This window comes from Cydia fagiglandana, chromosome 24 (assembly GCF_963556715.1).
Source record: "Cydia fagiglandana chromosome 24, ilCydFagi1.1, whole genome shotgun sequence".
Lineage (NCBI taxonomy): Eukaryota > Metazoa > Arthropoda > Insecta > Lepidoptera > Tortricidae > Cydia > Cydia fagiglandana.
In genome coordinates this window covers 3,453,206-3,479,444 of record NC_085955.1, presented here as the reverse complement: position 1 = coordinate 3,479,444, position 26,239 = coordinate 3,453,206, and the positions used below count along the sequence as shown (strand labels likewise).

Here is a 26,239-nt window from a genome sequence, read left to right as displayed (position 1 = left end):
CACTGCTCACTTTGCACCTAGCTAACAACAGTTTCTAAACTTTTATTTAATTTACCTTTAGATTGTTAGGCGTGTTTCCATTATGAAACATTGCCATTGTTGCTGTAGACAGATCTTGAGTAAGGTTGCTTTCGTCAATCAGCATTTCCTAAATGTAAACAAATAATAAGTATCAATATAAAATATAACATTCAACTTATTTATTTATTATTTATTCATCTAAGGCAGCGGTCGGCAACCTGCGGCCCGCGGGCCGCATACGGCTCGTGAAACTGTCACTTGCGGCCCGAGTGCCGCCTTGGATATTTTGTATGTAATAGTGACAAACGACAATGTCTCATAAAGTCATAAATATTAACAAAGTACGGCCCGCGTCACCTCCGTTAGCTACTATGTGGCCTTTGGCTGCTAAAAGGTTGCCGACCGCTGAATTCTAAGGTAAACAATGTTTATACGAAAATGAAAATATGAAAATGACGACCGGTCTGGCCTAGTGGGTAGTGACCCTGCCTGCTAAGCCGATGGTCCTGGGTTCGAATCCCAGTAAGGGCATTTATTTGTGTGATGAACACTAATATTTGTTCCTGAGTCATGGGTGTTTTCTATGTATATAAGTATGTATTTATCTATATAAGTATATATATCGTCGCCTAGCACCCATAGTACAAGCTTTGCTTAGTTTGGGGCTAGGTTGATCTGTGTAAGATGTCCCCAATATTTATTTATTTATTTTATTTATACATTTATTTTCATATGCAATACAATGTTTTTTTATCGAGTGGGTAGTGACCCTAATTATGAAACCAATGGTACCAGGCTCAAATCCTAGTAAGGGCATTTATTTGTGTGATGAGCATGTATATTTTTCCTAAGTCATGGGTGTTTCTATGTATTTATGTAAGTATTGTATTGTAGTACGGGCGATTTTCCGCAACCAATTAAGTATGTATTTATAAATATTTATATTATGTGGCTTTCCATCACAGAAGGGTCCTTATGCTTCAAGTACAATGTTATGTTTTATGTTCCCATCTGAAATTTCAACAGAAATCTGGTATAAAGGTTCTTATTGCAATATTAGGGCCAATACAGACAGACTGCAATACAATTGGTACGAGCCAGGGTTTGAACCCGCGACCTCCGGATTTAAAGTTGCATGCTCTTACCGCTAGGCTACCAGCACATATATGATAATTACCTGTCTTATGTGCAATAAAATGTTTAGGTACATACATACATAATTATTAGAAATACTTAGATAAGTAGCAATTATTCTAAAACACAAGTTCTATTTCATAAATTGGATAGAAATATAAAAAGTAGGTGAATTGCCCATAATAAATTCCATATTAACAATCATTTTGACAGTTCTAAGAGAGAAACTGATTTGACTAGTAGGAAGGTACCCTATTATAAACAGTATGCAGAAAGGATACTTACATTCTCATCATAAGTTTTGGTTAATATCAAATTTGCAGTCTTTTTCAGGTGTAACTTGCCAGATTTGCTTCTATAGCAATCTTCTACGATCTGAAAATAAAGAATTTCTTATAATTTCCAAAATAAAGTCTGAGTATATATATGTAATGTAGAAGAGCCACTTGCATCATTCCACGTACCCGAGTTTAATCGGTTAAACCATTTTGTTGTGTCAAATTGTCCTGGTAACCACAGTAACTCCAGATTTAACCGGTTATCCCCGGGTTAGTAAGATGGTGCAAGTGGCCCTAAATGTTTAAATGTGTATTTAACGTCTAACACTAGCTGCAGTCCAATTGGGTGCTCTATATCTATATATGGATGGATGTAAAAAAATAATAATATAAATTACAAGAAATAATTTTTGTAGATAAGTTAAATAATATGTCCACACAAAACGAAACAAAATGAGTATTTCATAAGTTAGTTAAGTAGTAAATTGTTATTTATTTATACACTTATTAGCTTTAAGATAAATACTGTCACTAACACAAAATGATCCAAGTTGGTTGTTATCCAAATGCATTAAACAAGCCTTAAAGAACTAGTTGAAAGTGATTTTAAGTTTTTAAACAGCATACCTATACTGCAGCTGATTTTATTTTATTTATGATTTTAGACAGTACCTACAGTAGTAATGTGTAAAAAATATGTAATATTTGACAAATGAAGAATAATGATGTTAGCGAAAGAACACGGCGACTTGGTAGCCAAAAACTACACCTACATTTAGACTACAATCTTAATATGTAGATTATTACAAACAATACTCACATTGATATGGTCCTGACAGACATATAAGTTTCTTTTTGGGCAATATATCCCCAATGCTTGGCACCAAATCGCTTGTAATGACTTTGGTATGCTTAAATAAGCAGAGGTCGGAAAATCACGTCTGTGTTTCTTACACGACGGTACAAAGCAAAGGAGGCCATCCCTATAATATTCTATGTCCCTTCGAGCGTTTCCAGGTTCCAGTTCCATGGTGTCTGTGATCTTAATTTACTCGTTTATAAGTCCAATGGTCAGCGCAGGGGTCGTCGTGTAGGGAAGAAAACGTTGTCCAATATGCAGTGCCAAGTTGTCGAAAGTAGATACAATCTTTGTCCAAATACGCGATTCGATGTCGTGAGGAATCAGAAGTCCGTGGATCGTGCTGAGGTCGTCGAAAATAAAATCAAAATAAGCAATTCGCAAGGCAACAGAAAATGAGGCTTGTCCGTTATTTTTCGGGAATGACAGCTCAGTGACACTGACAGTTGACATCGATTTTTTTTCTATCTCGTCCCATTTACTGCGCGCAAAGGAATTAATTAATCGAGTCTGCCATTTCACCTCACAAACGTCATAACGATCATTTAAAAAATTATATTTAATCAACAAAATGATATAAAAATAAAAGAGCTGCATTTCCGTGATCGCTATAATGAATACTATCGGGAAAAAATATAATTTGCCTATCTTCAAAAAACTTTACCTACCCAATTGTGCTGGTTTTTTTCGGCAGAGGGGTAAGCTCTTAAAGGCGACTCTAGTTATTAAATGCTCTAAGACCCAGCCGGAAGAACTTTGAAACTGTTCATTTATAAAATAAATTATAGAGTAAATAGTCTATTACTGGCCACCTTCCAAAATCTAATATAAAACGTAGTGCTTTAATTCCAGGCTAATATAATGAAGACGACATATCGCAAAATGTGAACTAGGTATGCGTCGTCGAAACATTTCGTTCTGATCATCATCTGTAGTTCCACTTCAAAAATTATCACTTTTTAGGGTTCATTACCTCAAAAGGAAAAAAAACGGAACCCTTATAGGATCACTCGTGTGTCTGTCTGAGAAATATTGGTATAGTATACTCTAAATCAGGGGTCGCCATACTTTTTTACCTGAGGGCCATATTGCGCCTCAGAAACTTTCGCGGGGGCCACCGTTGGCGCCGAGAGGAGGGGGGAAAGGGTTTTTTTTTCGATGTGGCGCACGCACAGCTCTTGTGAGCAAGGACCCCGCTAAGGATACGGGCGAGCCTTGCTCATATGCATATCTGTCGCCAGTTTTCCCTTAGTCCCCTTATACGACACCCACGGGATGAAATGTAGCACCACCCCATTCTTTTCTGATGCCGGCACCACACGGCACGGGGGGGGGGGGGAAGGTGTATCTGGTTTCTGCTGTTAGGGCTGAACCCCTGGAGCCTGGCTCCCGTAGGCCGGATTGGAATGCTCTGAATGAATTAATTCTTTGTGTTATTTTTGAAAAACTAGATGTTTGAAAAAGCTATTTTCCTACACCAAGTCAGACGACGCAACGGAGCCACGCTGTTACGTCGTCGCCCAAATCTAATGTTTAATTTGTCTTTGGTTTTTATTTGTAGTTTCTTTGTACTTATTGTATTTTATTTTGTAGTTTCACAGTGCCTTGGTTTTACTGTAATGCTGTGTTACTTATTTGACTAATAAATAAAAATAAATAAGTAAAATAAATTTTAACTTGTTTTATAAATAGATCCACGGCATCTTTCGACTATAGGTTTTTACAACAATATTTTGCAGAATCCTCCTTAGTCAAGTAACCATATGCAACGCATAACCGTAAAAATATTTGCATTATCACGATCTTTATCAGCGAAGGTCAAGGATATGATTATGATAACGGCTAATGGATAACATGGAAGCTGAGATTACAGCAAAATCCATGTAAACCTTGTTACATGATTATATGCTCTTTGCCTTGTTACAGTCAGCAACAATAATTAGCGGAAAGAACTACATTGCTAACGTCTATAGTTCGTTTTTTTAGCATTAGAAATAAAGTAAACAATCTTGACGCATCGTTTTTACAAGCTTCTATTTAGTTTCACCTGACCGTTGTCTGTCTGTCTGTCTGTGTGTAATCAAATTTGTGAAATTTGATCCACTTCCCGGTTTCCGATTGAGCTGAAATTTTGCATGCATGTATTTTGCATGACCATGCAATATTATGGTACGAGCCCCGATTAGGGTTGCCATATGGAAGAATTAAAAGTCCTGACAAAAATCCGGACATCGTCCTAAAAATCCGGACATTTCTTGTAGCAGAGATTTGGCGTAGCTTGAACGACGCCCCGGCGGCGCGCTGTGCTCTTTGTGGTGTCCTGTATCGTGGATCTACTTTTCCCTTTCCCTTCGCCCGATCCCGTAGCCCCCTCCCCGGGCGCGAATTTTATTTTTATAAGGTCATTCCTAAAAATCCGGACACATGCCAAGTCCGGCCGCAATCCGGACAAGGGGTCAAAAATCCGGACATGTCCGGACAAATCCGGACGTATGGCAACCCTAGCTCCGATGCACATGTTTTCGTCTAGTGAGACCATTTTTTGAGATTCTCGCGTTTGTTCAAAAATAATGTTTGAGTTTAAAAATTACTAATATTTAATGCTTACACTAATGTAATTTAATTTTATATGGTAATACTCTGCAATAACTAAATCCAAATACAAGAAATACCGTTTGTACTGAATGAAAAAAAAATAAAGAATTTTTTATTTTTTAATTGACGGGTCGGATTACATCATATGTGAAAAGGGCTATTACTAGGGAAAGCAATAGGGCAGCAGTGCTGTAGGAGAGCACAATATGATTTGGACAACGTTTTTGAAAATTACGTTTTTTCAGCAATAAAAGTCTCATGCATTATACGATATTAAATATATGTCGGGAATTGTGGGCGTATCATTCTATCGGCAGCACATCAGAACCTTCAATCATGGATGACGAGGGCCTTCAATGAAATACGATGTTCGACTCACAATCTTTACTGTACAAACTCATTACAAATAACAGCATGCGATACGTTCTTATCTTAAGCAAACCAATGGATAAGACCCTGGAACCACCACAGACGTCATCTTCTCCCGACCGTTCTCATCTTGCTCTCTCTCCAGATTGATTGACAGCATAACTTCAATTGTTCTGGACTTCAATTGTTTTTTCTCAAAAATGAACGGCAAAGTCGACTTTGCCATCTAAAAAATAGGTCGCGAAGCGCGGAGTTTATGGTCAGTCAAAAATTAAAAAGTTAAAAACATTGCAGTCTCGATTTTAGGACTGCAATGTTGCATACAAATTCCATTATTTGTCGAGTTCCAAACTTTTTAAAAGTTGTAATGGCCATATCAAATGAAGGCACAGGCCCATTAAACAGCCAAACAGATGATTAGTACCGCGACTATTTAGCTGTCTCAAATAGGTTGGCGTATTTTCGGCAGAAAAATACACTTCTATTTTTTTATTATAAAAAATATAAAGGCGGCAAGGGCTTTGTTCTGTGAAAATATATACGTAAGAATGTTGCTTTTGTAAAATATTTCTATGATATTTATATTTCTTGCACCATTTTTGAGAAAAGCACTATATATGACTCGGCTGGAAGGCTACTTGCTGGCTTCGGATTCAATTAAACGGACTCCCAAGGTCGTCCGTTTAAAACGAATCCTCAGCCTGCAAGTAGCTACTTCCGAGCCTCGACAATAATGTACTATTAATAGCGCGCTCTATGACGTCTTGATGGAACTACGTCGAATCCCACTCAGGTGTACGTAACACCCTAGTTTGCTCTATTTGTCAAGGTTTGCATGATAAAACGCCTCTTGAAGGCGATAGATGGCACATTTCAGCCATTCTCCGACATATAATTAAATAAACTACATTAAATATTACTATTATGGTTCCCATTACTGGGTCATTTTATGTTCATGTGTAAAAATTATTAATTTAAACAAAATTGTTGCGTGGAACTAGACGAAGTAATTTGCATCGGGGCTCGTACCATCGAGCTGATCTGATGACGGAGACAGGAGTTGGACATAGGAACTCTGTGATGAAACAACGCAACCTAATTGTGTTAGGGTTTTTAGAATTGTCTCTATGAATATTAGTTGTCTGTCGTAAAAAAACTACAGTCAGCGATAAAAACTTGTACCAAAAATGAAATTTTTGCCAAAAACTTTTTATTTTAATTGAAAAACTGATTTTAAGAATAAGCTACGGCAAATATTTAACAATTATGAATCTAATACGATCATTTATATTTTTCTGCTTCCATAAGTAATAGTTATTGATTTTAAAAAGCGTTTTTCAATTAAAAGACATGTCAAGATCGCTTACCTTCTTTCTAATGCTAAAAAAACGAACTAAATACCTATAATACTTTTAACCGACTTCAAAAACTGAGGAAGTTATCTTACTTCAAGTAATATTTATAGTAAGTATAATATTTTATATTTCTATGTCTGATACTAGTTTTCGTTGCAAGAAATTGTAATAAAATAGAGCGACAACTTTGCTATCAGTTTTGCACCTAAAAAACTGATAGCAAATTTGCGTTTTATTCACATGTGAGGGAAAGTATGTAATCAAATGCAAATTTTAAGTTGTTTTGTTATATTTCCTGGTAGAATTGACTTTTAAGTTTTAAGTGATAATTGTGGATGATAAAAAATATTTAATAACATTCATTTGCATTTGTTTTGATTTGATTTTGTTTGATATTTTACATCTAAGTACCTTATATTTGCTTCGGTTTGGTGTAGTGAAAAATTTTGTGTTTCACTCGGAGGCAAATTTTGTTTAACCCTCGTGCTTTCAAACCCTGGCAACGTTCAAGATTCCATTTTTCGAACCACTCGCTACGCTCATGGTTTAATTTTGGAATCTTTCGCTTGCTCGGGTATCAATACCTATTAGCACGAGCGGTTAATCAACAATTTTGCCCTCTTGTAAAACAAATAACTATTGTTTACCAAGTGTTTATACCACAACCAAACTCGTTGCATAGTTTTCCGTAAATGAACTCCATAACGACTTTTCGCGCGTTGCCGTCTTCCCAATGTGTTTTCAGGGGCCCAACCAAAAGAGTCATAGAGAGGCAGATAAGGAAATTTAGGTTTTCGATTTTTGCGGTAGGCTCACAGGTTTGTCGAGCGTAACGTGAATGCGTGTATTGTTGACATTATTTGTAATTTCTATTGAATTCCATATTACATAAATATGGCGTCACAGTAAAAAGATGACGAACCGGCGCGAAACTGACTCAGGCTTAGTTTAGCATGACTAAGATAATTGGAGCTAAAAATGGTCTACAGGTACCTAGGTATCATGTCATGAATATGTGACGTTATCTATGAAAGGGGCCTTATTGTAGATGGCGCTTACGCCATTATTAACGATGCTCCGATATAAATATAATGCCGCGCCACGCTGTGCGGCGTAAGCGCCATCGATAATAAGGTCCCTTTTCATAGATAATGCCTCAATATCATCTCTGTGACACGTGTGCAAACATGATATTCGGTAGGTAATCATTAACGCTTCCAAAGTGTATTCTAGATCTAGGCGACCGAAACTGGATTTTCGCCGGAACGGAAGGTTAGGGGTTTTACTCTAGTTTATTATGCCGAAACTTGCGGTAACTAGAGAAGGGTTAACTACCCGGTAAATACCCGCTCTCGGGTCATCATCATCATCATCATCTCAGCCATAAGACGTCCACTGTTGAACATAGGCCTCTCCCTTTTGGGGGGTGTATGCCATAATCGCCACGCTTGGCAGGCGGGGTGGCGATCGCAGTAGAGTACACCGAATTTGAGGGACGCTGCTGCCCGTCCACCGGTGGTCTTGGACGTAGTTTAAGGACATACCCGGGTCCGCTCTCGGGTTTAAGGACATACCCGGGTCCGCTCTCGGGTTTAAGGACATACCCGGGTCCGCTCTCGGGTATATAGAGTTAAACCAAGAAAAGTCTGCAGAGATTCTGATAGCCCACGCAGTGCCTGTGTTATTTTAAACTTCAAACTTTAATGAAATTATGACTTTAAATAACACTTGCACTGCGTGGGCTGTAAAAATCACTGCAGACTTTTGTTGGTCTAACTTTACCCGATATTTATTACCGGGTATTTTTATGTGCGGTTTTACTTAACAATTAGACAAAGGATTAGCCGTTCTAGATCTAGATTAGCTACAATTCGAGCAACTATATAAAGTGTTTATTAGATTTTGGTTGGGACAGTCAGTATCAGACAGATAAAGAAATCAAAGAAAGAAAAAAAAAGAAAAATAGATAAAGAAATCTATGTCATCAAAGAAATGTAGGATGTATCCCGATATATTTGGCCACTTTGACCGTCACTATCTATTTGACGCTAACGCTACGTCTTACGTAGGCGAACAACGCGCGGCGGCGGCCGCTTTCGCCGCGCCGCGCCGCGCCGCGTCGCCTGACATTCGCGTGCAAATCGCGCCGCACCGCGTTCGCAACGAGATCGCTTACGTAGGACACTTCTATGGGCATCAAAGGATTGATTTCGCCGCGCCGCGCCGCGCCGCGTTCGCGCGTTGTTCGCCTACGTAAGACGTAGCGTTACTATACCTAGGGGCACATTTCTTCTTCCTCGCGTTATCCCGCATTTTGCCATGGCTCATGGGAGCCTGGGGTCCGCTTGACAACTAAACCCAAGAATTGAAGTCGGCACTAGTTTTTACGCAAGCGACTGAACTAGGTCTTATCGGGATTACTCCGGTTTCTTCACGATGTTTCCCTTCACCGAAAACCGACTGGTAAATATCAAATGATATTTCGTACATAAGTTCCGAAAAACTCATTGGTACGAGCCGGGGTTTGAACCCGCGACCTCCGGATTAAAAGTCGTACGCTCTTACCGTTAGGCCCCAGCGCTTCACCTACCTACCTAGGACCTACCTATGTACCTAGGAGCACATGACGTGACATAATAGGAGTTGTGAGCGTGACTGCCGCCATGTGACATTTCTGGCATTTCTATCTGTTCGGTATATATATACGGTATAGATACTGTAAATTAGCAATAGTGATAGCGGTACAGCCTGAAATTCGGGAATCAGCTGCAAATGGTGTTAAAGGTATGAAAATCGGCACGATTAATCTTTAGGCCATTTGAATAAATTTGACCCGTAGCACCAAAAAAAAAAAAGGGTGAATCAACTTTTTCTTGTCACTAGTTGCCATGGTTACGGTCTCCTGGGTCACTCTTAAAAAACTTAGTTATTTCGTATTTAAATGAACACAACTTGAATTTTTTGGTAGTTATAAGGCCTCTCCATAATGGGACATCTACTAAGCATGTTTGTAGAACATGGTACAGCAGCTCTTCTAAGAAGCTATGCTACTATTGTCTCCTGGCTGATGGGACAGAATAACAACAAGAAATAGTTGATTGACCCAAAAACAAACGGAAAGGAGTTAAGACGTCATCTTTTTTTGTATGGAAAAATAAAAAAAATTGTTCAGTAACCTATCGTGTGTGGTATTAAATGAAAGGGCGTTTTGAGCCGGTTCTAAAAATATATCACGATATTATATTTCCGTCACTTGCATTCAATTGAAATAAAAATAATTTTCAAAACATACCAAGTTTGGGCTCCTCCAGATACGAAACCGTTGAATTATTTTTTGCCAAATATACCCCAAGTAATACCCAATATCCTCATATCTAACCCCAAGAAATTAATTTCGAAAATATTTAGTTTTAGTATTATTTTTAAATTTTTTATTATTACAAATTGTGATCTATCAATGAAGCGGCCTCCTAGCCTAGTCGATAGTGACCCTGCCTATGAAGCAGGCAGTCCCAGGTCCGAATCCTGGTAAGGGCATTTATTTGTGTTTTCATCATCATCATCACACAAATAAATGCCCATATACAAATATATACAAGCCCTGGTAAGGGCATTTATTTGTGTGATGATGATGATGAACACACAAATAAATGCCCTTACCAGGATTAGAACCTGGGACCTCCTGTTTCATAGGCAGGGTCACTATCGACTAGGCTAGGAGGCCGTTTTATTGATAGATTGATAGATTACAATTCGTAATAATAAAAATTAAAAAAAAAAAAAAACTAAATATTTTCGAAATTAATTTCTTGGGGTTAGATATGAGGATATTGGATATTACTTGAGGTATCTTTTGCAAAAAATAATTCAACGGTTTCGTATCTGGAGGAGCCCAAACTTGGTATGTTTTGAAAATTATTTTAATTTTAATTGAATGCAAGTGACGGAAATATAATATTGTGATATATTTTTAGAACCGGCTCAAAACGCCCTTTCATTTAATACCACACACGATAGGTTTCTGAACAATTTTTTTTATTTTTGCATACAAAAAAAGATGACGTCATAACTCCTTTCCGTTTTTTTTTTTTTTTTTGGTGCTACGGGTCAAATTGATTCAAATGGCCTAAAGATTAATCGTGCCGATTTTCATACCTTTAACACCATTTGCAGCTGATTTTGGTCAACCGCTACTACTACAAGTGATGATTTCGAAGGGTTTACGTAAAAGTAGCTACAGAATTGTACCAGGAGCACATGACATAACAGGAGATGCGAACGTGAGCGCCATGTGACATATCTGGCATTTCTACCTGTGCGGTATAGACACTGTAATAGCAAGTAATTTCGTAGGGTTAACGTAAAAGTGGCGAAAGGATTCCCTACCAGGAGCACATGACATAACAGGAGATGCGAAAGTGACCGCCATGTGATATATCTGGCATTTCTACCTGTGCGGTATAGCCTCTATAGCCGCACAATCGCACATACGTCAAACCTTGCCAAGCAAAATGAAATTTTATTTTGTCAACTCAGAGTTCAAATTAGAATTTAACAGGAGACGTTTTTATAGGCCTCTGGGCGGCTAGAGGATAGGTAAGTACTGTAAAATAGCAAGCGATTTTGTTTTCGCGATAGGAAAGCCCTGGCTCTGCATTCCCTTTGACAGCCGGTGATAAGTGCCAGTATAAAATGACCCCTAGCTTCATAGTAACTATAAGGATTAAGAGAGCGTGCTTATACTGGTTGGGCCGTAAGTGTGAATACGCTTGGAAGTGGCCCAACACGCGTGGCCTTGCCGCGGTCGTGTTGGCAATGAATAGGGGTCAGGGTGGAAGGGATAAGCGGAAGCGGGGCGTTTTTAGACAAGTGTGCTTCATAATATTATGGATATATGCCGAAGATAGGTGGATACTTACACTTAATTAACATAAGCGTAGCAATTAGTAATAATAAGTTTTGAAGGCGGTGATCTTGGACACGGCGCGGATAGTCCGCCGGTTCCTCTCTCTGCGGCCCTGACCACCGGCAGCTTGGGCCCTGCCCCGCTGCTGGCGGCACCCTAGGTTAGGTTTTTTATAATGTGTTTATACTTATTGTTGTTTTTTATGTGTTTTTGTATTTTACTTTTATATTCATGTTATAAATGACCTAGCCTAAGAAGAAAAATAAATAAATGAATAAGTTTTGCATTATTGTTCGGACATCGTCACTTCTCAAGTTGTCACCATCAATAATTGCCACCTTTAACGTTAATTATCTAGTTAGCTATAGCTTTCCTACAAAATTTGGTGCCAATGACTGTACAAGGCAGGTTAAACTATATATGTACCTATTTATTTATGCACGAAATTACGGCATTTAATGTAATTCTTGTGATTATTATTGCCATGCTTGTCATATAAACGGATGAAATTATATTACACCAAGTGAACAAGTAAAAGCACATTGTTATATTTTAGATAATTTCGTTAGAGTTCAAAACACCGATTTACAAAAATGTTAACGATGTTAACGACGACACACACAGACACACACACACACACAAACACACACACACACACACACACAAACACACACGCACGCACGCACGCACGCACGCACACACACACACACACACACACACACACACACACACACACACACACACACACACACACACACACACACACACATGCACACACATCGTCATTCGTGTATGGACAAGTAGCTAGCTGTCACCGAATGCGTTAGCGGTCGCCTCTCACCTTCGACCTTTAACAGTGGACCCCGGAAGTGATCCTCAACTTGCTGCAGGGTCCGACCACTAGTCTCCGGAAGCAGCACCCACGCCACCACCAGACATGCTGCTATAATTCCAGAGAACAAAAAGTATGTGCCTCCGAGACCTATCACTGATATTAAACTCGGATAACCCTTAAGTACCGCAAATGAAGATATACTCAGCATTATCAAACCAACACTTCCTGAAAGACCTCTGTGTTGCAAAGGATATACTTCACCAGCTATAACGCCTGGCAGCGGTTGCATTCCCATAGATACCGACATCATTTGCACGCTGATTAACATACCAGGTATCCATGAATCGAAGGGCAAATAACCCTTTTTTCTTGCAGACACGTAAGCGCCCATACACAATTGGCTTCCAACACAGAAAAACCCGACACTAAACAGCATTTTCCTTCTCTTAACTTTGTTTATCACCAAAACTGCGATACCAGTAGAAAGGACCCTCAGACAATCTAAGGCTACCATCCATATATTAGCGTTAACTTCGGGACCCATCAGTAATTCCAAGATCGTTACTCCATACACAGCCATTAATAGGCCTCCTGCACATGTAAGCATAATATACAAGGCGAACATGAGAAGAATTGGCTTAAAGAATTCTTTCTTCTTTATAACTGCTATAATTTCTTTAACCTTGTTTTGATTTGTTTTGGTTGTCGACAAAAAGACTGTTTGTATCATATTCTTCAGCTCTGACATTTCATCCTCCCCTCTTAACCATATGAAATTCTTTCCACATCTATCGTATTGCCCTTTCGTCGCGAGCCAGCTCGGTGATTCAGGCGAGTAAAAAGTCAAGAGGAGACTGATAACAGGGAATGATATACAGCAGATAGCAGTTAACTTGTAGCTGATAAGTGACCCAGTGAGATGGACGAATAGGACGCCGAAGATTTGGGATTCAACGCAAGTGGTGAGCAGGCCGCCTCGGTAGCGTGGGCTGGAGCACTCGCCGATATAGATGGAGCGCAGCGGCGCGAACATGCCAAATGAGAAACCGTGGGCCATCGCGCCTAATAGCAGCACCTGAAAGGGACAAAGGGCATGAAAATAGTTAACACTTTGCACACACACTTAGATTTTAAATATGGTAAAAATGACCACACTATAACATCATCTTTTGTATTAATTCTGGTCAGTTAAGACTGTTGTTAGCTGTCTCCACACGTATTGGCTCGCCTTTCCTGTGGGATAAGACAGTGAAGCCGAGAGGGTAATGCAGGGGGGGCTGGGCATCCCTGCGTTTCCTTAATTCTGTCCCCGGCGGTGTAATGGGGTGTCTCTCCGGTTTTACACCATAAATCGTCTGCAATAGACGCTAAGGCCAATGACGTGTAGTGTAAATCTTTTGAACTGAGCTAGTTTACTCAAAGAGTCTCAAGAATACAATACCATTGAGAGGTAAACCACAATTGGGAATACCTAACTACCTCGTAGTAAAAACAGATTATAACCGCCTTGAAATGTTAGTATAGACGTCTCTATATTTCTTTACTGCTAAATAATGGCTAACATAACTTTTTTTGCATTTTGCACCAGACTACTTCCCTGTCGTGGCTAAGGTGGATATGACTTTACAAAAGATTGAATATGATATTATCTTTTTAGACCATTTTAACCCCATTCAACAAGGAATAAGGTAAAAAATTCAATATATGTACATGCAATTTACTTCTAACTTATTTTGTAAGTAAACTGGTGGCGCCTACGAGAACAAAAGCAGATAATAGGATTGTAATAAAACAATGCTATTGTTAGTACAGGTACCTAAGTGAACAAGCTCAGTTAAAAAAAATTACTATACCTCATATCTGGTGGCCAGAATGTAGGCGAACCAGGCTAGAAGTGAGGTGACGGTGACCACGTACAGGGCCGCCTTCCGCCCCAAACGTGACATTACTGGTGGCACCAGGAAGGTGCCGAAGACCAGTGTCATTGATCCCACTGACACTGAAAACGTGAGAAAACATACATATATGTAAGCACGAAGAATTTGACACGCCATTTCCTGTCTCTATCGCACGTGCATATACTAGTATGTGTGAATGCCAATGTGCCAGCGGGACAGCAATATAGATAGAAAATGGCGTGTCAGTGATCGAAATTCTTCCTTCTGTTTTCACTTTCTATCAGGTCCGATCGCCGATCAGTTTATTTTAAAAAAGACACACAATGTCAGTTCAGCTTTTCTCATACATAAGTTGGAATGAACTGACCTAGCCAAGAAGCCTGTTCCTTGGTGACGCTGATGATGGAACCCGTCTCCTGGAGCCGCGGCAGCATGATGCCGAGGAAACCCGTGCTGCAGCCGAAGCCGACCATGTTGATGCTGACGGCTGCGGTCACCAGGCACTGACAACACCACACAATAAATAATAGTACTGCCGTACAGAAAGAAAACTTCCTAGAAAACCGAAGATTGACAGGGGTACCGTCCCGTTCTCTAATGGTAGAACGGTTGTAAAAGTGTCCAGCAGTCAGCTGTACTGTAGGTAAATAATAGTTCCAAATCTCTCCAGAGTTGCGCTAGGATAGCTAAGGACGTTAGGCATTATTAACGGAGTGAAGTGCGCTATCAGTGATTTGATTTGTTTAATCAAATATTCTAGGTATTATGCGCCACCTATTTAAGGTTTTTTGATGAACACTTTTTGATACATGGAGATTGTTTTCCTTACATTTGCCTTCCATACGTTGAGTCTTTGCCTACACTGTCCATTTGTCTGTTTTCGTATACAAATCTTACACACAAGCCAAAGAAGAAACACTTACTTGTCTTAGAAACGGAGTAAATCTTCTCTTTTCTGTCATTTTTATTAACAATTTTCCTGAGTTGCTTTAAATTCCCCGAGACATCTATTCAGTCTCACATATTGACACGTTATGTCACTACGAGTATTTAGATGTGATAATCTTATTTATATAATTATAATTATCTATCTCTGAATTTATGTCCTCAACAGTTGCGCTAGATATTAATTTATAACTTCTACACTACAAAGTTCATAATGTATGAAGGTTACATTGTTTCAATAAGTATACCTAATTATCAATGTTTATATTCTAAACTTAGAGGATATAACCAAACGGAGTAGCCATTAACTGGCGTTCCTCTCTGGCAGAAACAGGCGGCCCATGGTCATACACATTGTATGGAGTGACATTTATCTGACATGGCTATTTTTACGTTAAATACCTAAGATTTGACGTGCCCCTCCCCCGAAAAAATCGGCAGACTATTTTGTACCGAAAATTACAGACAAGGCGTCTCCGTTTGGTTATATCCTCTAAAGGTCTGTGCACACCGGCTTGCGTGTGCGTGACGTGCACGTGCGCGTGCGCTAAAATGTTGGAGCCGCACACGCACACGTCACGCAAGCGGTGTGCCGTGTCTCATAAGGATCTGTATACTACAACGCCGCACGTGCACGTCACGCACACGCAGCCGGTGTGCAGAGGCCTTAAGAGTCTAAATACCAATAGAAGGGGTCCTTTTGTAAATAATGTCTTCTAGTCACCGATGTTTTGTAGTCACCGGTTTTCTTTGTTAATAAGTGTATGTATTAATGACTCGGACGCCTATAGTCGGTAGTGGAGCTGATGGTCCCGGGTTTGAATCCTGGTAGGGGCAATTACTGTGTAGACGTAGAGCATTGTTTCGGATTCCAGTAATTGTGTAATTTTATATACTGAATTGAGTAAAAAGACATAAATATTGCGAAAAGTTTCCAAGAATCTGGAAAATGGATCGCATATTTCTGAGAATTTAATAAGAAACATATGAGCCTCAATTTTGAAAGTGTAGAATTTAGTTCTCCACCAAAATGTTAGAAACTTCTGATCAAAAAAACCTCCTACTAACTACTGATTAAAAAAAATACTACCTGCCTGATACTTACTGATGTTCCATGTGGATTTTTTTGTAATTTCGGAAACTACGTCACCATACGGCCATACATAACGGCCTCCTAGCCTTTACTCTGTATCTTTAGGTATTTAAATAAAAGTAAACAAACAATTTGTACATTTTCGGGTAGTTATAACATCTATTGATTAACCAACCAAATACAAAACCGCCTAGATCTGTCACTGAACGACCTGACTTTAACCTACATTATTTGATCATATTTTTTTTTCATCTACCCTTAGTTGGCTTAAGAAGCCATTTGAGGGTAGATTTTGTTAACTCTTTTTTAAATACCTATAAATACAGACTAAAGTCGGTAGTGACCCTGCCTACGAAGCTGGAGGTGTCGGGTTCGAATCCTGGTAGGGGCATTTATTTGTGTGTTCATCACGAGTTTGTTCCTGAGTTATGGATGTTATCTATGTATCTAAGCATGTATATATCTATAGGTATAGTCGCCTAGTAAGTACCCATAGTGCAAGCTTTGCTTAGTTTGGGACTAGGTTGATCTGAGTAAAATTATAAATAACTAGCGACCCCCCCCCCCCAGCTTCGCACGGTAAACCTTAACAAATCATGTACTTACCTAAACCTTCCTCAAGAATCACAATTGATAGGTGAAAACCACATGAAAATCCGTTCAGTAGTTTTTGTATTTATCGCGAACATACAAACATACAGCGGCGAGGGACTTTTATAAAAATTATAAGATGTAGTGAAAATATTAATAAATACGTGAAATGACCTTCCTTTCCCGCCTTTCTTATGTGACTTGGACCATTCCTTGACGCAATAGTAACGTCACAGCACATAAACAGAGCTCTTCCCTGAAATCTGACGTGTTTCTCAATTATTTGTATTCTCTATGACAGCCATTCTCTAAGTGGGTTCCGCGACAACCCTGTAGGGGTTCCGCAAGAATGTAGAACACTATGCTTTAGTCGCCTCGAACAATTTTATGTAGTGTGAAGTTAAATTTTATGTACAATGTAGGGTTCCATCAAGTATTTCGCTTTCCAAACGGTTTCCGTCAAAAAAAAAGATTGAGAAACGCTGCTCTATGAATATACACATGTTAGGTAGGTACTACTAAAATAAAACCGGTCAAGTGCGAGCCGGACTCGTCCGCCGAGGGTTCCGTACTTTTTAGGGTTCTGTACCCTAAAAAACGAGACCCTGTTACTAAGACTCCGCTGTCCGTCCGTCTGTCTGTCACCAGGCTGTATCTCATGAACCGTGATAGCTAGGCAGTTGAAATTTTCACAGATGATGTATTTCTCTTGCCGTTATAACAACAAATACTAAAATCGAAATGAAATAAATATTTAAGTGGGGCTCTCAAACAACAAACGTGACTTTTTGCCGTTTTTTGCGTTATGGTACAGAACCCTTCGTGCGCGATTCCGACTCGCACTTGACCGGTTTTTAGTATTTGTTGTTATAATGGCAACAGAAATACATCATCTGTGAAAATTTCAACTGTCTAGCTATCACGGTTCATGAGAAGCCTGGTGACTGACAGACGGACAGTGGAGTCTTAGTAATAGGGTAGGGTAGGGTAGGGTAGGGTAGGATTAGTAACCGGACTTATCCCAATAAGGCCTATAGTTTCCCCTCTGGGTTGGAAGGCAGTCGCTTTCATAAAAACTAGTGCGCCAATTCTTGAGATTAGTTGTCAAGCGGACCCCAGGCTCCCATGAGCCGTGGCAAAATGCCGGGATAACGCGAGGAAGATGATTTGTATTTTAGTACCTCTGTATACCGGGTGTGGTCTGTAACACGAGCAAAAAATAATTAAAACAGATTGTAATCCTCAAACTGTGATAGCTCCTCTACACGATGGGCCAGCGCCGGCCACTCCAAGGGACGCAGCCATGCGGTAGAATGAGATAGCAATATCACTTGCTCCCTCTAACGCATAAATGCGTCCCTTGGAGTAGCCGACGTTGGCCCATCGTGTAGAGGAGCCCTGACACTTTTATTCAATAACTTTTTATTTACAAACTATGGTATTTAATTATATAGATAAATATTTTTTTCAATAGACGACTATTATTTGGCTTCTAGGTCAACTTAGAATATAAAAGGGTGAAAATTGTATGAAAACATTATTTTACTTTACTTTATACACACAATACATACAAACAAATACATTAATTCCCTTTAGACTCACCCACCGCCCACGCAAGCAAAATTCTTTGCATTCATTTGTAAATTGGTTTCAGTGGATTAATAGATGACCTTTTCACCTTTCACCTTTTTACTGTGACCTTAGGTATACAAAAATGGCGGACTCCGAACCTGTTGTTACACCTTACTAGTGGGGCGACACTCCTTTCGGGCATTTTCGGTCCCGTTCGGATTGCTTCGAGCAATTATTAGGGTTAGCACAACTTGACGTCAGATAAGATAATAGCTTGAATTTTGCCAACCCTAAATAGTCGAAAGAGATAGAGCCATACATTAGAAAGGGAAAGCATGACTCGTCCCTGAATCGCTGTCAAACTACGGTTTACATTGATACACATACACATTAAACCTTATTATATTATTAATAACTTTAACGTTTCTTTTCCAGGTATTCGAGCACGCCTACTCCGCGGGCCTCCGAGAGTCGGACGTCCTCAGCGCGATAGCCTCCATGAAACCGACCCCGGGGTGCATACACATGTTAAAGGCTCTACATAAGGCTGGATGGCATATAGTGTTACTCACAGACGCTAACACAGTATTCGTACAACATTGGCTGTCCGTCCATCAGTTAGAGGTAGGTTTCGTAGAGGCCTCGTTTCGGTTCGGCCGTCTATTAATCACTCGCGCGAGATTTTTCATTTTAACTCTACGTAGTCTACGTAGCAGTTATGAAGCAGTATCGTCTTCTGATCAGCCTGCTAAAATTCACTGTCGGTAAAATTCACTGACTTTATTGGCTTCTACAGTAAGTATAGCTATTAACCCCCTTATTCATAAACGTTTACTAAAGTTGTCAAGCCGATAATCGTTTGTCCTTTTCCATCATACCAATAAGTCGGAAAGGGACAAAATATTATTGTCTGGTTGTCAACTTTAGTAAACGTTTATGAATAAGGGGGGGTTACTATTTGCATGCTATGTGGGCTACGCCATAGCGCGTAGCAAGTCAAGCTTTTCCCGTTTAACTTTAATCACAGAATAAATAATAGTACTAAGTACAGAAGACTCACTCTCTAACAAAACGCGTCTGCTACGATCAGCACATATGGCCGCTAGGTGGCGAAAGCGCCACGCGCGGCTTATGGCAAACCCCAAAATTGGGGCCGAACGGATGCACTTTTAGCTACCTGTAGCAAAGCGACGAAATCGCGGAGTGAGACACGCCTGCTTTAATGTCTTTAATATTTTAATCATATGTCGGAGCCATCTGGTTAATTTAGCCAGCTAATTAGGCCCCCCCCACATCTGGCGTCTTTCGAGCGTCGTCTGTCGGCGTCGGTCCAGCGCTATGGAAATTGACGTCGCTGCGCAGTTGCGTCGACGCTGCGTCGACGTTGCGACGACGTCGGCCATAGAATTGTAGACGCCGACGCTTGAAAGACGCCAGATGTGGGGGGGGGCCTTAGTCGCCTAGGCTACAGTGGCGGCGCGTCCATAAAAGCCAATTCCCACCGGCCTGCCTGTTTTTGGACGTTTGTTCGGAGTTGTAAAGGAAATAAAAAAAAAAAAAAAAAAATGCGTTTATTTTCAGACAACAAGGTCCATAGTATTGTTAGTACGTACTTAAAATAACAAATATAAACTAAAATTACGACTAAAAACTAAAAAACTAAAATATGAATACTAAACTACTACTACTAACAGTACTACAGCTAAAATGGGTTAGTATTACTTAAATAACAAAAAATCTAAAACTAAAAGCCCTGCATGACAGCCGTGCGAGCGGTTCACCGAGGCGCACGCACAATCGGAGCATGCAGCTCGTTAAACCTGCCGAGCACGGCGCTGTCCTGCCTCCCGGCCACGACCTGTAGGAGACTGTTGGGGCTTCCCCTAACCCGTCTGATGAGCGACGCGACTTTGTTGCGCATGAGCGCATAGAAGTCATCAATGTGCGCGTCGGCAAACATGCCTGACGCGCTGCAGTAACGAGGAAGCCCCACCATCGCCCGGAACAGGTTATTATACAATATTCGAAGGGTATTGTACGCTCTTTGGGTATAGTTGGTCCACAGACTGCTGGTGTAGAAAGTTTGGCAGTATGCCTTAAAAAGCGTGACCTTGACCTCAAGTGAACAGCCAGCAAATCTGCGAACCAGCATGTTCCCTCTTACAGACAAAGCCCTTCGTTCTCTTTCGATGTCACCATCATCCTTTAACTCCTCATTTACAATGTGCCCAAGGTATTTAAATTGCGAGACTCTCTGCAATGGCGAGCCATTGAGATATACTGGAGGAACAACTGCTGGCGGCTTATTTTTGCCTTTAAATACCAAGAGCTCACTCTTTTTGGAGTTGTATTTTAACCCATGCTTTTCAGCATAGGTCTCACAGATCGCAATTAATTTACGCAAACCCCCAATCGTGGGCCCCAACAGCACCATGTCGTCTGCGTAGCTTATGTTATTAAAACAAACTCCGTCCACATGACATCCAACATAGGTGCTGCTGAGTTCCTCGATCAGCTGATTCACGTAAATGTTAAATAGCCTAGGAGAAGTTAGACCCCCCTGCCTTACCCCGCATTCAAGTCCATACTGGTCAGACAACGAGTTTGCCCATTTAACATTATTTGTTTGATGTTGGTACCAGTACGACAGTATGCTTATGAGCTCGGCAGGGACACCCGCATCCTCGAGCTTCCCCCACAGGACGTCATACGACACTAAGTCGAAAGCCTTCGACAGGTCCAGGAAACAAGCGTACACAGGGGTTTTACGGTCCAGGTAGTACTTAACTGTGTTTTTTAGAGCCAGTAAAGCACTCTCAGTCGACACACCCTCACGAAAGCCAAACTGTGCATCGTGGAGCTTAGTGTGTTTACTGAGATGCCGGTCCAGCACACTATCAAAAACTTTCGCTATTACCGTAGCCAGTGAGATAGGCCTGTAATTACCCTTATCCGCTATGTCTCCTGTTCCGTTCTTCACTATCGGCACAACCAGTGTTCGCATTAAGTCCCGTGGCAGGTACGAGTGACTTAAACATAAATTAAACAGCAAGGTCAGCACTCGCGGTAGGTGCGGTCCAGCATGTTGCAGGTGCTCGATACTGAGCCCGTCGTGGCCAGGCGACTTCCCCCTCTTCATGTTCTTAATTGCATCTTTAATTTCTTTGCAACTGAAGACGAGGCGTTCGCCCGGCCGCGCAGGCCCCCGCTCGCGCACCCGCTGCACCGACCCTAGAGGCGAAGTCACCCTAAAGTGATCCTTAAACAGATTTGCAATTTCAGATGTTTCTGTAACTCCATTGATACTAATAGGTAAACTTTTATTTTTATTCAACTTCTTAGTACCTTTCCAAAATTTAGAAAACTGTTTTTGAAAATGATGAGATGCTAATTTATCCAACTCGAGTTGTTCCTGCTGTTTGACGCACCATTTTAACTTTGATTTGAATATTTTTATAATATGTAAGTCTAATTAGCCCCGGCGGTTTGACGCGCCGCCACTGTTAGGCTATACATTTAATGGCTCCTCTACACGATGGGCCAGCGCCGGCCACTCCAAGGGACGCGGCCATGCGGTAGAATGAGAGAGCAATATCACTTGCCCCCTCTAACGCGTAAATGCGTCCCTTGGTGTGGCCGCCGTTGGCCCATCGTGTATATAGGGGAGCCATAACGCCGACATCCAATTTGATGCGTAGGCCGATAGTTAATTGAACTAAAACCACACAATTGGCTAGTCACACAACTAGTCTTCACTGAATTGATTCCTTTTAGGAAAATTAGTTTTTAGGGTTCCGTACCCAAAGGGTAAAAACGGGACTAAGACTCCACTATCCGTCTGTCTATCACCAGAACCTCATGAACCGTGATAGAGAAGAAATACTAAAAATAGAATAAATTAAATATTTAACTGGCACGCGTATTCGGGAAACGAGATAATCACAAGATCTAGAAACGATATAGAGTTCAACTAGATTTACATTAGATATCGACTAGATGTGACTTGGATATCTAAGTCATAACTTGTCGAAATCGTTCAAGAGGGCTTCCAGAATCGCGGAAACGTCAAATTTGACATATATATCTTAGAAATATCTTTAAATTATCCTTATCGTAACTTGTTGAGGTCTAGTAGAGATCTAATACATTTTCAGAATCGGCCCGTGGGGCTCCCATACAACAAACGTGTTTTTTTTGCCGTTCTTTGCTCGATATTAATAACGGTAACAGGTAGATGTTTGAAATATTAACTAATATAGATAATGGTACGGAACACTTCGTGCGCGAACTCGACTCGCATTTGGCCTGTTTTTCTCATTTTCTAGACTAGATAATCAAAAACAAAGAAAATTCGCACGAGCGAACTTAAAGCTTGTTATTTATAATGGAAAGTTTAATGGATGGAAAATTACTTCGCAGCTGATACAGGGTGAGGTCGCTAAGCGACACTCGACCGAGCAGAATAATACATCCTTTACGTCAGACCTTTTGTACATGACAAAGTAAAAGTGACCTTGGGGTAGGGTTACCAGATGACAGGAATTTTCCTGACATGTCAAGAATTTTGGCCTTTTGTCAGGAATGGGGACGGAACACGAAAGTGTCAGGATTTTTTTTAATTGATAGACTTTTTTTTATAAAGTACCTTTTTATTTACCTACTTAAGTTAAATTTAATAAAACTTAAATTAAGGAACGCGGCTATCAACTCAATCGGGTGGCCATCGCTAACGGCTAGACCCCCCCTCCCCGTTGTCAAAAATATGAATGTCAGGAAAAGTATTCGGAAATCAGGAATTTTGTCAGGAAATTCTAAATTTGTATCTGGTAACCCTACCTTGGGGGTATAAATACAATTTAAGGGTTTCAAAATCCTTAGACTATAATACGATACTACGTGTCAAGAGTGACGTTTTTGGTTAAAGAAATGCTACTTTTGACACCGACATATCAGTATCGTATCGGAAATGGATATAATAACTAAAACCCGAATTGGCCTGTGCCTAAGTCCTACTAAATACCACGCGATTCGCAAACCACTAGGGACTTATAACAATTTCATTATGTTTGGTTCTCAAGGGTATTGAAATATTGTGGGTGGTTTATTATTGTAGTGTACCTATTGTGTGTGTAATTCTCATGTGTGAAAAAACTACTGGTAGAGTGGTAAGTATGTACAGTCATTTGTACAAATATGGGTGTAGCCAACTTATTAAAAAATATGACCCATAGTTCTTAATTCGCTGATATAAGAGCTATGGGACATATTTTTGAGATGATTTGTGCGCCCATATTGTTTACAGTTGACCGTACTATTTTCGTACTTACTTTAGTAGTGTATAACTTTCTTGAAAAACATGCTGTATGCGTTCAATTTCTATAAAGAAAGCAGAAGACCTCAAACGCCGCAAATATGCCACCCTTGGCAGTAGTTATATTTTTGAGGCGTTTGGGGTCGAAACGCTGGGGCCGTGGGGGCCAAGCGCGCGCCGTATATACAGGGCCTTAGCGGAGTGCCTTATAGATGCCGCAGGAGACCAGAGGGCTGGCCAGTATTTTGCTCAACGCATAAGTATTGCCATACAACGTGGCAATGCGGCCAGCCTTCTGGGCACACTGCCCATCGGCAGTGACTTGGGGGACGTTTTTTATTTATAGGCTTTTTATTTTAAGTTTATTTAGTTTAGAGATAGTTTGTATTATTATTTGTAAGCTAATTTAATGTTTTATATTTACTTAATTATTAATAAAATTTTTTTGTTAATTTCTATAATAAAATAAAGTTCATAAACTTCGTATAACTAGGTCGGTACAGACGAGCCGTCTGAAAGTTAAGTTAAAAGAAATAAATTACCACATTGAAAAAATTTCAAAATATCTCATATTTTTGTATTGGGGCGAAATTTTCCGTTACCTAAAGAGAAAGTTTCCTTAATTTCCTATGAAATTTCCGGGAACTTTCCAATCTCTTGTAATCTTTCCACAACATACATATAGATATATTGCCGACTACGGTAACCCGAGTCAGGCAAAACCATCTAACAATATTTCTTAATTTCTGAACTCTGTGCTCCGTTAATATTTCACTCTGTATACTAGTGTTTAATTATGTATGTATAGTTCGTTTTTTTAGCATTAGAAAGAACTTGCATTTTTAAAATGTGTTTTTCAATTAAAAGACACATCAACATTGTTTACCTTATTTCTAATGCTAAAAAAACGAACTATAGGTGATACACTTAAACTCGTAAGAATTCAATTCCATCTAGAATCAGACCGTGAGACTTGCAACGATTTTAATAGCACACAAGTGTTATTTTAAACGTCAAACTTCTATGAAATGAAATTATGACGCATGAATAATACCTGCACTGCATGTCAAAATCGTTGCAGACTTCTCTTGGTCTAACTCTACGGGGTCATCCATTAATTACATCACACGTTTAGGGGGAGGGAGGGGGTCAAGAAAATGTGATATATTGTGACATGGGGGAGGGGGGAGACACAAACTTTGTGACGTCACTTTAACTTCATCAGTAACCGAAAATTTATTTAAATTATTTTACATGTACATTTAAATAACAAGTTTTTGAAACGATAATCGTTTTTATTCGTTTAATTTTCTTTCCTAAGCAGTTTTGGGTTATAAAATTACTAATATTTATATCGTCAGAAATATTTTGATAAAATATTAATAATACTTAGGTACTTACTTAATTCGATTTGGCGATTTCGTAGAAAAAATGTGACGTCACAATAGGGGGGAGGGATTTTCCAAATGTGACCAAGTGTGACAAGGAGGGGGGAGGGGTCAAAAAACCTAGAAATTCGTGTGACGTAATTAATGGATGACCCCTACCCAGAAACGCGTCATTTAAAATGAAACTAAATATGACGCCATACATACCATATAAAAGCAAATGACCATCTTTTCAGAACGTGTTTCGTTTGCTAACCAATCATCGACCTTATTCCAAACACATAAGATCTAGAAATAGTCAAGTATTGTTTGCACGTTTCCCGTGACTACTCTAATTAAGTTAGCGTTTGTTTCGACGTGACGTCACGGCGAGTAAACGCGTGACCACGACAAGGTTAACGCGTGTTAGACTGTCTAGGGAATAGGCGGTCTACAGTTCGTTTTTATTAGCATTAAAATGTGTTTTTCAATTAAAAGACACATCAAGATTGTTTACCTTATTTCTAATGCAAAAAAACCGGGCAAGTGCGAGTCGGACTCGCGCACGAAGGGTTCCGTACCATAAAGCAAAAAAAAAAAACGGAAAAAATGCAAAAAGAAAACGGTCACCCATCCAAGTACTGACCCCGCCCGACGTTGCTTAACTTTGGTCAAAAATCACGTTTGCTACAGCAAAATAAAATAAAGATTTAAATGGGGCTCCTATACATAGGAGCCCCATTTAAATCTTTATTTTATTCTGTTTTTAGTATTTGTTGTTATAGCGGCAACAAAAATACATCATCTGTGAAAATTTCAACTGTCTAGCTATCACGGTTCGTGAGATACAGCCTGGTGACAGACGGACGGACGGACGGACGGACGGACGGACGGACGGACAGCGAAGTCTTAGTAATAGGGTCCCGTTTTACCCTTTGGGTACGGAACCCTAAAAACGACCTATAGCATGAGTTGCGTTCTCTCGCGCGACTCTATATATCTAGCGCGACTTCAAGTATGGACTAGGGTCCGACCGAAGATTCGGTTTCGGTTTCGACCAGTTTAGGCCAGAAAACGGCCGAATCTATTGGGCGGGTCGAAAGTTACAAA

At 40.0% G+C, this 26,239-nt stretch overlaps 1 protein-coding gene and 1 long non-coding RNA gene across 2 annotated transcripts in view; one reads left to right on the top strand and one right to left on the bottom strand.

Moving 5' to 3' along the window:
* Positions 1-26,239, top strand: part of LOC134676280 (pyridoxal phosphate phosphatase PHOSPHO2-like) — an 81,379-nt gene that overhangs the window by 51,484 nt on the left and 3,656 nt on the right. Inside the window, exon 2 of the mRNA XM_063534652.1 lies at positions 18,887-19,075. Within this exon, the coding sequence (XP_063390722.1) occupies positions 18,887-19,075 (189 nt within the window). The remainder of the gene's footprint in view (positions 1-18,886; positions 19,076-26,239) is intronic.
* LOC134676340 (uncharacterized) lies at positions 60-2,694 on the bottom strand. Its single transcript, XR_010099915.1, has 3 exons — positions 2,254-2,694; positions 1,441-1,530; positions 60-148 (listed from the first exon to the last, which is right to left on the bottom strand). It is a non-coding gene; the product is annotated as an uncharacterized LOC134676340 (long non-coding RNA).